This window comes from Hordeum vulgare, chromosome 4H, assembly GCF_904849725.1.
Source record: "Hordeum vulgare subsp. vulgare chromosome 4H, MorexV3_pseudomolecules_assembly, whole genome shotgun sequence".
NCBI classification, from domain to species: domain Eukaryota; kingdom Viridiplantae; phylum Streptophyta; class Magnoliopsida; order Poales; family Poaceae; genus Hordeum; species Hordeum vulgare.
In genome coordinates this window covers 596655522-596669072 of record NC_058521.1, presented here as the reverse complement: position 1 = coordinate 596669072, position 13551 = coordinate 596655522, and the positions used below count along the sequence as shown (strand labels likewise).

The window sequence follows — 13551 nt, the reverse complement described above, 5'->3', positions numbered from 1 at the left end:
CCAATGAGCCTATGTAGTCTTTGTCATTTGAAACTACAATGACATGTATCCATCAGACTCCTCTTCTTCCTCTTCCTCTTCTATATCTTCCTCCTCTTCCTCTTCCTCGTCTTCCTCTTCTTCCACATACCGCGTCCCCTTAGGCAAAAGCTTACGATTATACTCCGGACTACAAAACCGAGAATTTAATCTCTTCTTTCTCGCCGCACGTGGTGTCTTCTTCTTCCTGGATTGTGATGGCTGTGACGATTCTGGAGCATCAATATCTACCTCATGCTCATGTTCCGTCTCCTCTTCTATTTGTTCCTCTTCTTCTATGTCATCGATGGTCAGCTGACGACGTCGAGCTCTAGAGGAGTGGCTCGTACCAGCTGTAAACACGTCCACGGACTGAGCACCGTGGCAAGAAAGTATAGCTGCCCACTTGTGGAACCTTGACGTAAACTTCTGAGAAAATACAAAAGACTATGTTAGACGCAAATAAGTAATTCATTAAGACAAACATTTGTAAACATGATCATACCTCCAACATGGTCCTAAGAGTTCTCTCAGAGGATGCACCTCCTCGGGGATGACTAAGTGCTACATTGGCATCGTTCACGCACATAAGGAACTCTCTACCCTTCAATTCATTAACACAACAAACATTCAGAATTGAAGAAGACAATGTAATGTTGGTTGGTTCTGATTCATTCACTTACCAGTTCGTCATGCATGGGTGCATAGTCCACTTGACTCCCTGCGGTCTCTCGCACGGCCATGTTGAAGGCATGATACCCTTCTGCAGCAGATGGATCTTCTGACACCAACTCAAACCACTCTTCCCTAGTCCAACCGGGCTTAAGCTTCAACAGGTAACGCTCTGCATACCACACAAGATAATTCTGGTAGGCAAAATCATTGTGGGGTCTATTCTCTTTGTCAGTTAACGTCGCTCTCTGATTCCACATTGCTATCCAGTGATGGTGTTTGGCAGCCCAATCCGATATATCCTGATTGTTCTTTCGACTGAACCTAAAACGATGCACGGTGGTTTAAATGATTATCAGACATAAACTTTCACAATGCTATAGTGCAAAATCTCATGAATCATTTTGGCTTACCCATGCAGATTTGTGATTACACTCCTCGTCTCCTTAGTTGGAATACCTTGGCGTTTCCCAAATTGCCTGGCAACACGGTCTACAAAGTGGAACTCGACAGCGTAAAAGCATATCATTGAACCCCTAGACCTCCAAATATTACTATCACGCGTGCACATCTGGTTGAGGTCATACTCACGATCTTCCTCATAAGGCCGCCAGAAAACCTACAACAATAGGACGAGCTGAGATGTTACGTACACGCTCTAATACGGCTGTCAGTAAAACCTACAATACAAGGAACTGAAATGTTGATACGTGCTCAGCAGTTAAGGTGGCCAGCTAGTTCACATAACACTTGTATCGCACGTGAGAGCTTCCTGTGTAAACAGACACCTGATCCCAATGATAGGCAACTGTCGGGCGACGATATGGATCTTCATCATGAAGCCCTCCATGTGGATTGGGGTTTGGCTTATCAGGGTTCTTTAACATGGGCCGTCCAACCGGTAACCGCTCCCACATCCACACAGAGAGGCTCCACACAAACCCACACAATGAAGATGATTCTCTTGTCCTCATTGACGCCTGGTCCAACTGCAATTAAACATAAATGTTAGCAATATGTGACGCATGAAAAATTAAAAAGAAATGTTTGTAGATAGCTCTCACCTGACAATACAAGTATGATAGTGTTGCTGAACCCCAGCTAAATTGAATATCCCAGTTCCTTAGGCGCTCCAAATACATCTAGAGTGCCGAGTTACCGGTTGTGTCTGTGAAGACTACTTTGGTTAGTATATACCAAAGATAGGTCCGAGCATATTGCTGCACGACAATATCATCGGCATCCGCAGGGCACGGTGCTCCTCTCACTTCTTTTAACCAGGAATGCTTCACTTTTGAGGCATCAAGCTTGCCTGGCAGAGGGGGAGGGGGTTCAACACCAATTAAGATGCCAACCCGCTGTCGCCAGTTAACGACACTGACATGACCCGTAACAGCATCGATGTTGAGAGGAAGGCCGCTTATCATGGCCATGTCCTCTAGGGTCATCGTCATCTCCCCACAGGAAAGGTGGAAAGTATGTGTCTCGGGCCTCCAACGATCAGTCAGTGCGATGAGCGCTGCATGGTTCACCGGTGGTGGGTTCCTCTTGAATTGCAAAACAAAGGGCAGCAGACCCAACTTTGTAATGTAGGGCTCGTATCACACGTCGTATGGAAAGTCATTTACACCATATGACCCCTCATGTGCATAGCAACTACATTCTGCAAAAAATGTGAGCTTCATATCAGTACGATAAACACACATAAAAAACACAAATAATTGACAAGTCTTCGATTAATCCATCATACCTTACGATTCTCAATTACACGACCAGGATGCACTCTGTCAAACTCTTCTATTAATCCATCATACCAAGGGCCATTATCATCTGTCATCCTACAAAAAATAACATACATCGAATATAGTAGGTTTCTTTTGTAACAAAATAAACAAAGGCAAATACATACACCTATCATATACATACACCCTTCTATAAGAACTATCATATACATACACCTATCATACGCCTATCATGTACCTATCATATACATACACCTATCATATATCATATACATACACCTATCATATATTTCAAGCTCTTCTATAAAAACTACATCATCTAACAACTACTCCCTCTGTAAACTAATATAAGAGCATTTAGAACATTACTTTAGTAGTCTAAACACTCTTATATTAGTTTACAGAGGGAGTACAAAACAATCCCTAATGTAATACATCATCTAACATATAACCTAACATAATCTAATACATGCCTACAAAACTATATCATCTAACCTAATACATCATCTAACATATAAGAACTACATCATCTAACAACTACAAAACAATCTCTAATACTAAGACAAAATCAACTAATCAAACATAACCTAATATTCAAAAATACTATCAAAATAAGATATTGAAACAAAAAAAAAATTGAAGGGATTGGAGGAGATTACCTCAACGAAGCTTTGGGGGATCCAATCTAGTGATTTTTGGTGGAGGAGGGAGTAGATCAAGGGGGGAGGGTGTGAGGGGAAGAGGGGGCGAGAGAGGGATCTGTTCTCGCGGGTGGGGGTGGAGGAAGAAGATGGGTGGGTGGGTTGGTCAAGCCAGGGAGTTACTTAAGTTACCCGAGCCACACGCGAGGGTGCCTGGCGTTTGGGTCTGGGGGACCAGACGTCGTGACCCCTCGCGTGTGGCCCTTTCGCCACGTCATCTGGCCAACCAGACGTCAGGGTCCCTAGCGTTTTCAGTGCAACCCAGACGTTGGCATCAGGTAAAGAGGTCATTTTTGCATATTTTTTCAAACGTGAGTCAAAACTGCATTTTCTTTGCACAAAAAGGTTATAACACAAAATTTGGTCCGGTGTGGGAGGGCCTGCTTGGGCGCGGCTGTAGATGCCATTGAACTGAAGCAAAAACTGAATGTGAGGAACAGTGGAGCACGTAATCTGCTGGCTCTGCTACGAGCGAACACGCTGTAAACCTGCATGGACCCGCCGGGTATGCACTATGCAGAGCCTGGTGTGGTGATTCGCAGACGGGGCTACACATATGGACGTTGTACGCGGTGCAGGGCATGAACAGTGTCGCTCTGGCTGTCAGGCTGAGGCCAACTTGCGCGTCTACCGTGCTCAGCGACCCACACCTCACAGGCTGGAAATGTTACTTATGCTTGCCGTCCTGCGTCCTGAAGCCAACGAGCTGGTGGAGTACTCCTACTCCAGCACGATAGAAATCCACAGGTTCTAAACCAACAGTGATTCCAACAGTGATTGCCCGTGTGCAGTGTAGTGCTCCACTGCTCATAGTACTCCTAATCTGTAAAGGTGCCAACGCGTTTTCAGTTAAATGCCTCTGGCTCTGGCTCTGGCTCTTGCTTTCATCAATCCTCTCATTTACTTCCACTCCTCGTGTGAGTCAGCGAGTGGTACTATGTGCTGTGCCGTTTCCTGGCTGGATAGCAATGGCCATCTCTCTGTTGCTACGGCATACGTCCATGGTGCATTGGTGGTCTGAAACACTGTAAACGCCATTAGCAAGTGCTACAGTAGTACTGGTAATGCAGTACCACGGCCTAATTGAAGGCCAAAGCCACAGTGTGTCATCCCTAAACGCGTTGGATTAATCGCTGCATGTACGTACTGTATGTACTACTGCTCCCGTCTTTGAACGTTCTGCTCCTTAACTCAGCCCGTTGGAGCGGTTGTATAGGCGCAATGGCATTGCTCTGCTTTTCTCTGAAGAAAACAAACACTCTGCTTGTCTGAAGAAAGCAAGCACTCTGTTTTCTTTTCCCGAAGAACGATTTGAAATGCTGCTTCGATTCGATCGATCCATCCATCCATTGCCGGTGTGCAATGGAACAGTCATCAGATGCTACTAGCACAATGCTTGCTACACTTCCGAGGGTTAAATTGAATTCCATTATTTGCACTATACACCCACCACCATCGCCTGCGTCGCAGCCGAGCTTGCTGCGCCGTCAGCAATGGCGGCGCTCGACCCAGTACGCACGCACGCGCCTAATCGACCGCGCCACCCTATACAATAACGCAATGTTCTTACTCTCTGTCACGCACGCCTACGAGGTACGCCGCCGAGAACTTTTTTCTACCGATGACGAAGACGACGAACCCGACCGAGCGCCCTACGCGACCACCTTGGCCGGCGGCACCACGATGGGGCTCCGCACGACGTGCTCGGGGGAGACCCACTTGAGGTTCCCCTCGGCGCCGGCGACGGCCGGCTGCTTCCCGGCCCACCGCACCGTCACCGTGAAGCTCTGCCGCTCGTTCACCTTGGTGAACCGCAGCATCGGCGGGCGCACCGTGACCGACACCTCCTTGGGCATGTCCACCACGGCCGTGTACACCGAGTCGGCCTTGCCCACGTTCTTCACGGTGCGGCGGACGGTGATCGGCTGGGACAGCAGCTTCACCACCAGCGACGGGTAGTTGAGCTCCGCCTCGGTGATGGGCTTCAGCTTGGCGCAGTCCACGCGGCGGTGCACGATCTCCTTCACGCCGTCGTCCCCGTAGCCCAGCCCGCACAGGTACGGGATGTAGTCGTTGGGCGACAGGTCGTAGACCAGGCCCGGGTCCACGGCGCGCGACGGGTTCACGTACCCGGCGCCCATGGTGAAGAAGCTCGCCCGGCGGTACTGCTCGTCCTTCACCGGCACGCCGGCGTGGTCCGCGATGTCCGAGGAGGTCATGAGCGCCGACTTGATTGCCGCAGGGGACCAGCTCGGGTGCAGGCTCTTGATGACCGCGGCGATGCCGCTCAGGTGCGGGGTGGACATGGACGTGCCGGACTCCATGAAGAAGGCCAGGCTCACGTCGTCGATGAACTCCGGGTGCATCTCGCTCGGCGCCCACGCGGCGAGGATGTTCATCCCCGGCCCGCTGATGTCCGGCTTCAGGATGCCCGGGCTGGCCTTGCTCGGCCCGCGGGAGGAGAAGAAGGCCACCGTCGGGGCGGGGGAGATGCCCAGCACCGTCCCCTTGAACGTGATGCTCGCCGTGGGGTTGGGCGTGGACTTGAAGTAGGCGGTGATCTTTGAGCCAGCGGCGTTGCTGACGTGCGACGCCGGCAGGACATGCGCGTTGGCGAAGGTGGTGTACCCCTCCTCCGGCTTGTTCATCAGGATCATGCCGGCGCCGCTGTACGCCTTCACGGTCTGGCCCTGCTCGACGTGCTGCGTGAAGCCGCGGCTCTCGCAGAGCACCACCTTGCCGCTCACCGAGTCGGGGAGGGAGCTGCAGCCGCGGGCGTCCGGGTCGCCGCTGGCGCCTGGGAACACGAGCGGGACCGGCCGCCCGGCGGAGTTGTTGTGGGGCTGGAACAGGGACTCGCCGTCGAACTCCTGGCCGTTGCCGAGCTTCACCGTCGTGCGTATCGCGCGATCCGTGGTGCCGGCGGCGACCGTGAGCATCCACGGCGCGCAGTTGGAGACGCTGCCTGCGGTCGGCCCGGCATTGCCGGCGGCGGCGCTGACGAAGATGCCACGCTCGATGGCCTTGTACGTGGCGACGGCAACGAGGTCGTAGTTGAACTGCGCGCCGTCCGAGACGTCGATGGACATGGAGATGACGTCGACGCCGTCCTTGACGGCGGCGTCGAGCCCGGCGATGACGTCCATGATGGAGCACCGGCTGCGCGAGCACACCTTGTACACGGCCAGGTGCGCGTGCGGCGCCATCCCGGACGCCGTCCCGTGCGCATTGCCACGGACATCGGCGTTCTCCACGAAGTTCCCCGCGGCCGTACTGGCCGTGTGCGTGCCGTGGCCGGCGTCGTCGACGGGGGGCGCCGTGTCGTTGACGGCGGCGCTGCCGAACGCGCGCGCGCCGATGACCTTGTTGTTGCATCCGCCCGCCCCGGCAATCGCCTTGAACTCGCACGCGCCCTTCCACTTCTTGGGCGGCGGCGGCATGCCGGCGTCACCAAAGGAGGGGTGGCTAGGCAGGATGCCGGTGTCGAGGAGCCCAATCACGACGCCCTTACCAAACCCAGACCGGCTCCAGAAGCCATCCTTGCCGAGATGCAGACCCAAGAAGCCCGGCGAGTGGGTGGTGGCCAGCGGCAGGAACTCCTCGGGGTAGAGCCGGATGCAGCCGTCCCTGCGCCGCAGCGCGTCCGCCTCCGCGTCGCTGAGCCGCGCCGCGAACCCGGTCAGCACGTGGCTGTAGGAGTAGATGATCCTCGGCCCGGCGCCGGCGCCGTCGCCGGCCGAGCTGGGGGCGGCCACCGGCAGGAAGGAGCGGTGCCATTCCTCGACCGGGAGAGCGGCGCCCCCATCCTCGTCCTCCCTCGGCTCGAGGTGCACCACGTAGTTCTTCCGCCCATCCTGCTGCCCATGGCACGCGCCCAGCAGCAGCTGCGCGAGGAGGAGGGGGAACACGGCGGCCACGAGGCTCCTCATGCTCATAGCACGCACGCGAGCCGGGCGGGTGGGTGGATGGATGGCGTGCCGAGGTACAGTCTACTGTCTGCTGCGGAGGTGGAGCCGATTTTGGTTTGGGTGGGCGGCAGCTGGAGGAGGGGGGAGAGGAGTGGAGTGGAGTGGGCGTGGCCGTGTCGTGGCGAGAGCAGGGGAGGGTGCCGGGGTTTATGTAGGGGTGGGGTTTGGCACCGGGTGGGCGATGGGCGGCACCGGACGGACGGGCGCTGGCGGTGAGCTGGAGGGCACAAGCAGGCGGAGGCTCGGGCCGATTTTGAATTTCGGCGGCCGGGCTTCACTCGCGTCACGCCGTCCGTGCTCGCGCCGCGCCGCGCTGACGCTCCGGCCGGCGGCACGGCGTTTGTTTGTGATGAAGCGTGAGGCGACACTTGACGTAACTGCGGCAGTTAAGGCACCGGGGCCGGGGAGCGTAGCTGTGTAGGAGGAGGAGTAACTTTGTTGCCCAAAGCTTGTTGCACGCTACGGAACTGACTGACGTGCCATCGACGGATGCGTTCATTCATACAGTAGTATTTACTCCTGCTGCCGTAGGCGCTGCGCACTAGGGCAATAGCCGTGGTAGTTTCTTGCGGGAAGCGAACTCGATACAGCAAAAGAGGCGCTGAACCCACGAGACGAGCCAAAGTTGTTCCAGTAGGAGATTAAATTTCTCTAGCTTCCCTAGTGGTGGTAATACTACTACTACTCTAGTACGTTCTTGCGTGCCTTCTTGCCCAAGAATCTGTAACACACGTTTGCTTGGTGATGGTCAGGTTAGCCGGCGACAAAACGTTACCACTGTGTCTGGGTAACGGAACGCTCTGTTTCCAGCTCAAAAAGAAAAGATGTCATTCGGATTGACTGATTGATCGTGCCAATAGCTGGACGCCGGCGACGAAGCAAAGCACCTCTTGTTTGTTGGCATCGTCATCAGCAGCACACGTGGCATTAGGATTAGCATTCGCCACGTTGATCGATGATGCCTGGCTGGACGCACGGCCGGACGGTAGCGGCTCGCGTCGTATTCGCTTCCATTCCCAGCGCGTGCGGTCGCGTGGGCCTCTATCTCGGTGGTCTCCCCGGCGGATGGCGATCGGTGCGGCGCGGGGCCCGGCTGTCGGGGACAGGGCTAATGATAGTAGTAGTAGTAAAGTATCCAGCGTGGAGTATTTTAGAGTGGGCTAGTGCCGGGTCAATCATTCTTTGACTCCGCGGTGGGCCGCTTTGGAACGACACATGTCGTCTCAACGGGACGGAACCGGTCTCGACCTCCAAGAGACTCATCTCTCCCAGCCTCTGCTTGTCGCTTTTGCACGACAAGGGAGCATAGAAAAGAAAACTTGGTGCTCTGTACGTGCTCGTGGATAGATGCTACGTACGTACCAAAGCGAAGAAGTGACGCAAAACCATCCTGCTTAAAAAACACTGGTATTTGAAGGTTCAACTTCTCGTGTTTACTCCAAATTTATTTAGAATTTTTGGCGTTTTTTATGATAGGAGACGCTATCATCGACGACGAGATGTTTATGATAATTCTGTAAATATCAAAATGATATATCGGTTCAGCCTTTTAAAAATGTTTATTAAAATAAAATATCTACATATATATACAGAATTGAATGTATACGTATTATGTATATAAAGGTTTGCGTGCATATTATATATTAAAATAATATAAAGAAGTGAGAATATATTTATTGGACATCGAGTCCCGCTTCGCCTTGTTCGATTTGGAAGTTGTGACTATTATATTTGGACTAGCACAAATGCCCGTGCGTTGCAACGTAAGACATTGTTACATGTCTCATGTCTACACCTATTTCCCTCATTTCTCGTCTCAATTTGTCACATGCACATGTGTTGCAACGTGAATGAAAATTCTTCGCACTCTTGTGGCTTTTCTATATGCTCTTTGAAGAGGAAAAATGGCCAGTTCGATTGATGAAGCACGATAAATACCTCAATAAGTTATCAACACTTTTTATTATGTTCTCCAGTGCAGCATAATTTTCATTTTAATTACTCCCTCCGTTCTTAAATGCGTGCCACAATGGCCCTTAAAAGGGTCCCCACAATTCTGTGTTTTATTATAAAAATATGTTTAATAAAAAAGATACGCTTATCTAGGATCGAACCGAGGACTATGCGGTAAAAGGTTTAACCTCTAGCCATTGGGCTACTAGTATGATAGTAGCAAATTAGCAGTCCACTCGTAAATACCCATAATAAAACGTATTGACTTTACAAAAAAAAAAATGAAACGTTGGGCCTTGACGTTGTGAGAGGCAGCCTGGCGCTGCGGCTTGGGCGGCGCGGCCCACACGAGCGGATGGGGCAGCGAGCGAGGGGCCAACGGGAGCTCGTCCCCTTCCTCCTGCCCGAGGTAGGGAGACAACGACGATGGACTCCGACGAAGCAACGACGCGTGGGGCGAAACCGGCGGGAATGGGTCCATGGCAACATGATCTTTGCGAGGAAGCGTGGATCTGAGCGTCGACGTGCTAGAGATACGACTGGGAGTTCGGGCGTCCATGACGGTGTCTGGTACAGAAAAGATGATGAGGCAGGAGAGAGATAAAAGGGAAGAAGAAGGGGCGAGCGACGCTGATGGCCTGGGTCGCCCGTGAGGCTCCGGCCGGAGTTGGTCGACAGTGCGAGGTGGACGGGGTCGGGCGGCGTGGGAGCTCCGGCTGCGGTCAGACTCGGTAGCTCCTGTCCCAGATCTGGCGCGGGGAACGGGCGACAACTGCTCGGCCCGGATAGGGCCCGGGGCGGGTCGAATTTGGGCCCAGCGGGCTCGTGTGGGAAGAGGGACTGCGGGTTTATTCAGCCAAATGACAGAGATTTTTTATAAAAATGCCGTGGCGGAAATTCCGACGATGGCGGCTTTATTATATTTGATTGATTGATTGATAAAGATTTGGAGTACGGCATATAGAAGGTGGGCCCGTGGCTCATGGAACAAATACTCGCTCCAACACCTCTATGTGGAGAATAGAGTCCAGACGTCCTGGCCGCGACAAGACCGAAAAATGGCGAGTCAGAGACAGAACTGAGGTGGATTCCCGAAAAAGAAGAGGAAAAAAACTGAGGTGGGTTGTATGCTTCGGGTGAAGAACTGAATTGGTCTGCAGATGTATATATGTGTGGGTTAACCCAAGCAGAAACTGCTCACAACGTGAAACAGCGCGTGCACGGCAGGGTTCTATTCGGTGCTCCAGCCATGCCATGGCATGGCAAGCGAAATCTAACAAGGCCGACCAATAATGGGAAACTTTTAGTCTACGATGCCAATCAAATTCTAACGCCAGCCAATCATGGAAACCTTTCATCTACTACGAACCACCACTAGTACCTCAAATGTGCATGATGGATCTGCATGTTGTCTGCCGATTAAACCGGAGCACGCACCTACCCAAACCGATCGCCGATCGGTACCATTTTCTTCGTACGCGTCTATGGGAATGATGGGAACTCACCGCACACAAAATGCGGGGGTGGCCGGCCTCTTTTATCTGGCCGGTAGCCTAACAGCATGTACAATGGTTCATAAGATAGTCTTATCTTAAATTTTACATTTAATTGAGAGATGATAAAAAAAATCTACAACAAATTATCTTTTAGTATTATCTTCTATAATTAGCTATTCCTATAGACATAATGAGACATATTGTGTGAAAAGATCACCTCTTGTCTTCTCTTAGAAGGCAAAGCCTTTTTTTCGAGTTCTCTCTCCTCCACCTCATCATTATTCTATGTGGCACTCCTAAGATAGCATCATTGCACATGCCCTAAAAACAACTCTAACGGGTTCATTCAAACGGACGGTCATTTCGCCCGTCTTTTTGTACGTTTGGGTCGGACGTCGGCTCTGCATCCATCCATTTTTCTTTTTGGATCAGTCGTGCGTTCACCGCGGCGAAACATTTTATATCCACACATTAGATTAAAAAAGGCTCCAACGTTCAAAACTTCATGCCGACACCATGCCAGCGGCTGGCATATATTGCTAATCTATATAAAACCACCACGCAGTTCATGCTGGCAAACTTGTTAACGGCCGGCACATGTCAGCACACAAAAAGGCGCGAGAATTCGACCACGCCCGTGGTCATGCCAGCACACTTGCCGGCGTACAAAAAAGGTCGTCGAACTTGAGGCACGATGTTCACCTGCGGCAAGCATTCCTCGGAGAAGCGGGTGCCTTGCGGGTAGACGTGGAAGTCGAGAATCGGTTGCGTGCAAGAAGTGCCCGGTTACTCTGGCAGGAGCATCCGAGGATATGCTGACGAGCACGTGCTGGCTGCGGCCGCGGCAATGGCGGCATTGACAAGCATGTGTTGTCACATCCCTGGATCCCTAACTAGGGTTTAGTATTTGTGCTCATGTTTTCTTCCTTTGCATTCAAGAATTTGAAACAAACTGCAAAGAAGTGGTGAAACTCAAACCAAAAACCCTAGCCACTTCTTATTCAAAGTAAATTCAAATCTTGTGAAAATCAATGAACCCAAAATGGCCTTCTTGAAAGTTCAATATTTCTGATAAATATTGAAAACAAATTATCACGGGAGAAAACTATTTTCAAAACACCCTTGGCATTTATTTTTAATTCAGAAAGCCCCTGAATTCAAACTTAAATTTGAATTCAAGTATTTTCAAGTTTCAAAAATGTTGCAAACCTCACGAGTAGTTGGGAATATTCCAACTATCACTCACGGCTTTTCAAACTAATTTTTAGTTTGCTTTTTGAAGCCAAAATAAATAGGAATCAATGTCAGCAAATAAAACAGAAACAGAAATAGCACCTGCGAGGCCCAGCCCACCAGGGGCAGGGTCGTCTTCTTCCTCTGCCTTCTCGCAGAGGAGAGAACGACCACGGCGGCCTCCTCCACCTCCTGCTTCGTCGTGGCGTCCTCCGGTGCCCCCCAGGAAAGCGCGACAACGGGGATGACTACCCCGAGCGCGTCCCTATCCATCCCCGCTCTCCATTCCTCCCCCTCCTCTCGGTTTCTTCCCTCTCCTCCTGCCGCCATTGACAAAAGCTTGAGCTCGAGGAGCCCGACCTCTCTGGCCACATGGAAGCCTTCCCGAGTGTTCCATCCTCTCCGCAACGTCGAGCTCGACACGCACGTCGACGAAACCGTCCTCCCCGAGCCCTGCAACGCCCCCAATGTCATCGTCTTCAACCTCCGGCCGCCGGCAAATCGACGGTGGATCGCCGGCTACAACCCCTCCCCGGGCAGTCTGAGCCCAACTTCGCCTCCACCGTGAGCATGCGAGCATTTCCCCTCTGTTTCCCCTCTCTCTCCGGCACTCTAGCCCCGATACCCATGAACCCGAGCTCCGGCAGCCGCCTCAGCTCGTCGTCGGCATGCTCCGGCCACCCATAGCCCCTCATGTTGCCCGTAAAGGATGAGGCCGAGCCTGGGGATCATCCGAGTGCTCTCGGCACTCGTTCCCGAGCACCACAGCGCGATTTGGCGCGTCTCCGGCGAAGATCCGCCGCGGATCTTGTCGTCGCCGGTCAGTCTCCGGCGGGGGACGACGTGCCCGACCTAATCCCGGTGGATTAGCGCTAAGTAGCCACTCACAGTGGGCCCTAGCAGTGGATCAAACCCACTTAGGGGCTGGTCAACGCGGGATTAGCTCCTGAGACGCTGACCAATGGCCCCCGCCTGTCAGGTTTGACCTGACCAGGTCAGTTGACCTGCTCACGCAATGCTGACGTGGTTATGACGCAATAAAGAGTTTTTCTGTTTTAAAAGAATTCCAGAAAATTCCCAAAACTTCTAAAAATCATAGAAAATAATCTGTAACTCCAATGAAAATAATTTATATATGAAAAAGTATCAGAAAAATCCAAGGAATTTGATTTTGATATTTTATAACATGTTTGAAAATGTTAACATCACCAAACAGATTAAATGATGATTAGGATAACCATATTAAGTAATATAGATTTGGAATTTGAAATCCATTTGAATTCCACTTCAAATATTATGACCAAACAATGATCAGGAACAATCAACACCTCAAAATACCATCTTCATACATGCTAAAACAAGATTACCTGAGCATCAGGTCGAATCAATTAAAAGGGTATTTGAAAATACCTTGTTTGAAGTGATATTTGAATCTTGATTCAAATCAACTTCAACTTAAGAAATGGTAGTCGCCTTAGCCTACCACCTTTCATTTTCATGCCATGCTCATGCATCATCTTTTTGCATATGATTGCTATTGATTGTTATTATTCTTACCGGTAGGCCCCGCTCCTCCGGATTCCACCGAATATCCGACTGACGGATATTGTCCCTCTGCTGAGCAACAAGGCAAGCAACCATTTTGATCATCCCGATAAATCCCATGTTCTCGCTCCTGCTCTTATTTCTTCCATTAGGGCAAATGTTTTCACTACTTTGACTACGTTAGTTGAACCCACTTCCTTTGCATGACCTGTCTTTGTCACAG

The 13551-nt window shown here is 51.4% G+C and overlaps 1 protein-coding gene across 1 annotated transcript; it reads right to left on the bottom strand.

Annotated features, from left to right (window-relative positions):
* Positions 1–4533: 4533 nt before the first annotated feature.
* Positions 4534–7218, bottom strand: LOC123449902 (subtilisin-like protease 4). Its single transcript, XM_045127266.1, has one exon. The coding sequence runs from the start codon at positions 7066–7068 to the stop codon at positions 4786–4788; it is 2283 nt and encodes a 760-aa protein (XP_044983201.1). The 5' UTR covers positions 7069–7218; the 3' UTR covers positions 4534–4785.
* Positions 7219–13551: the final 6333 nt, after the last annotated feature.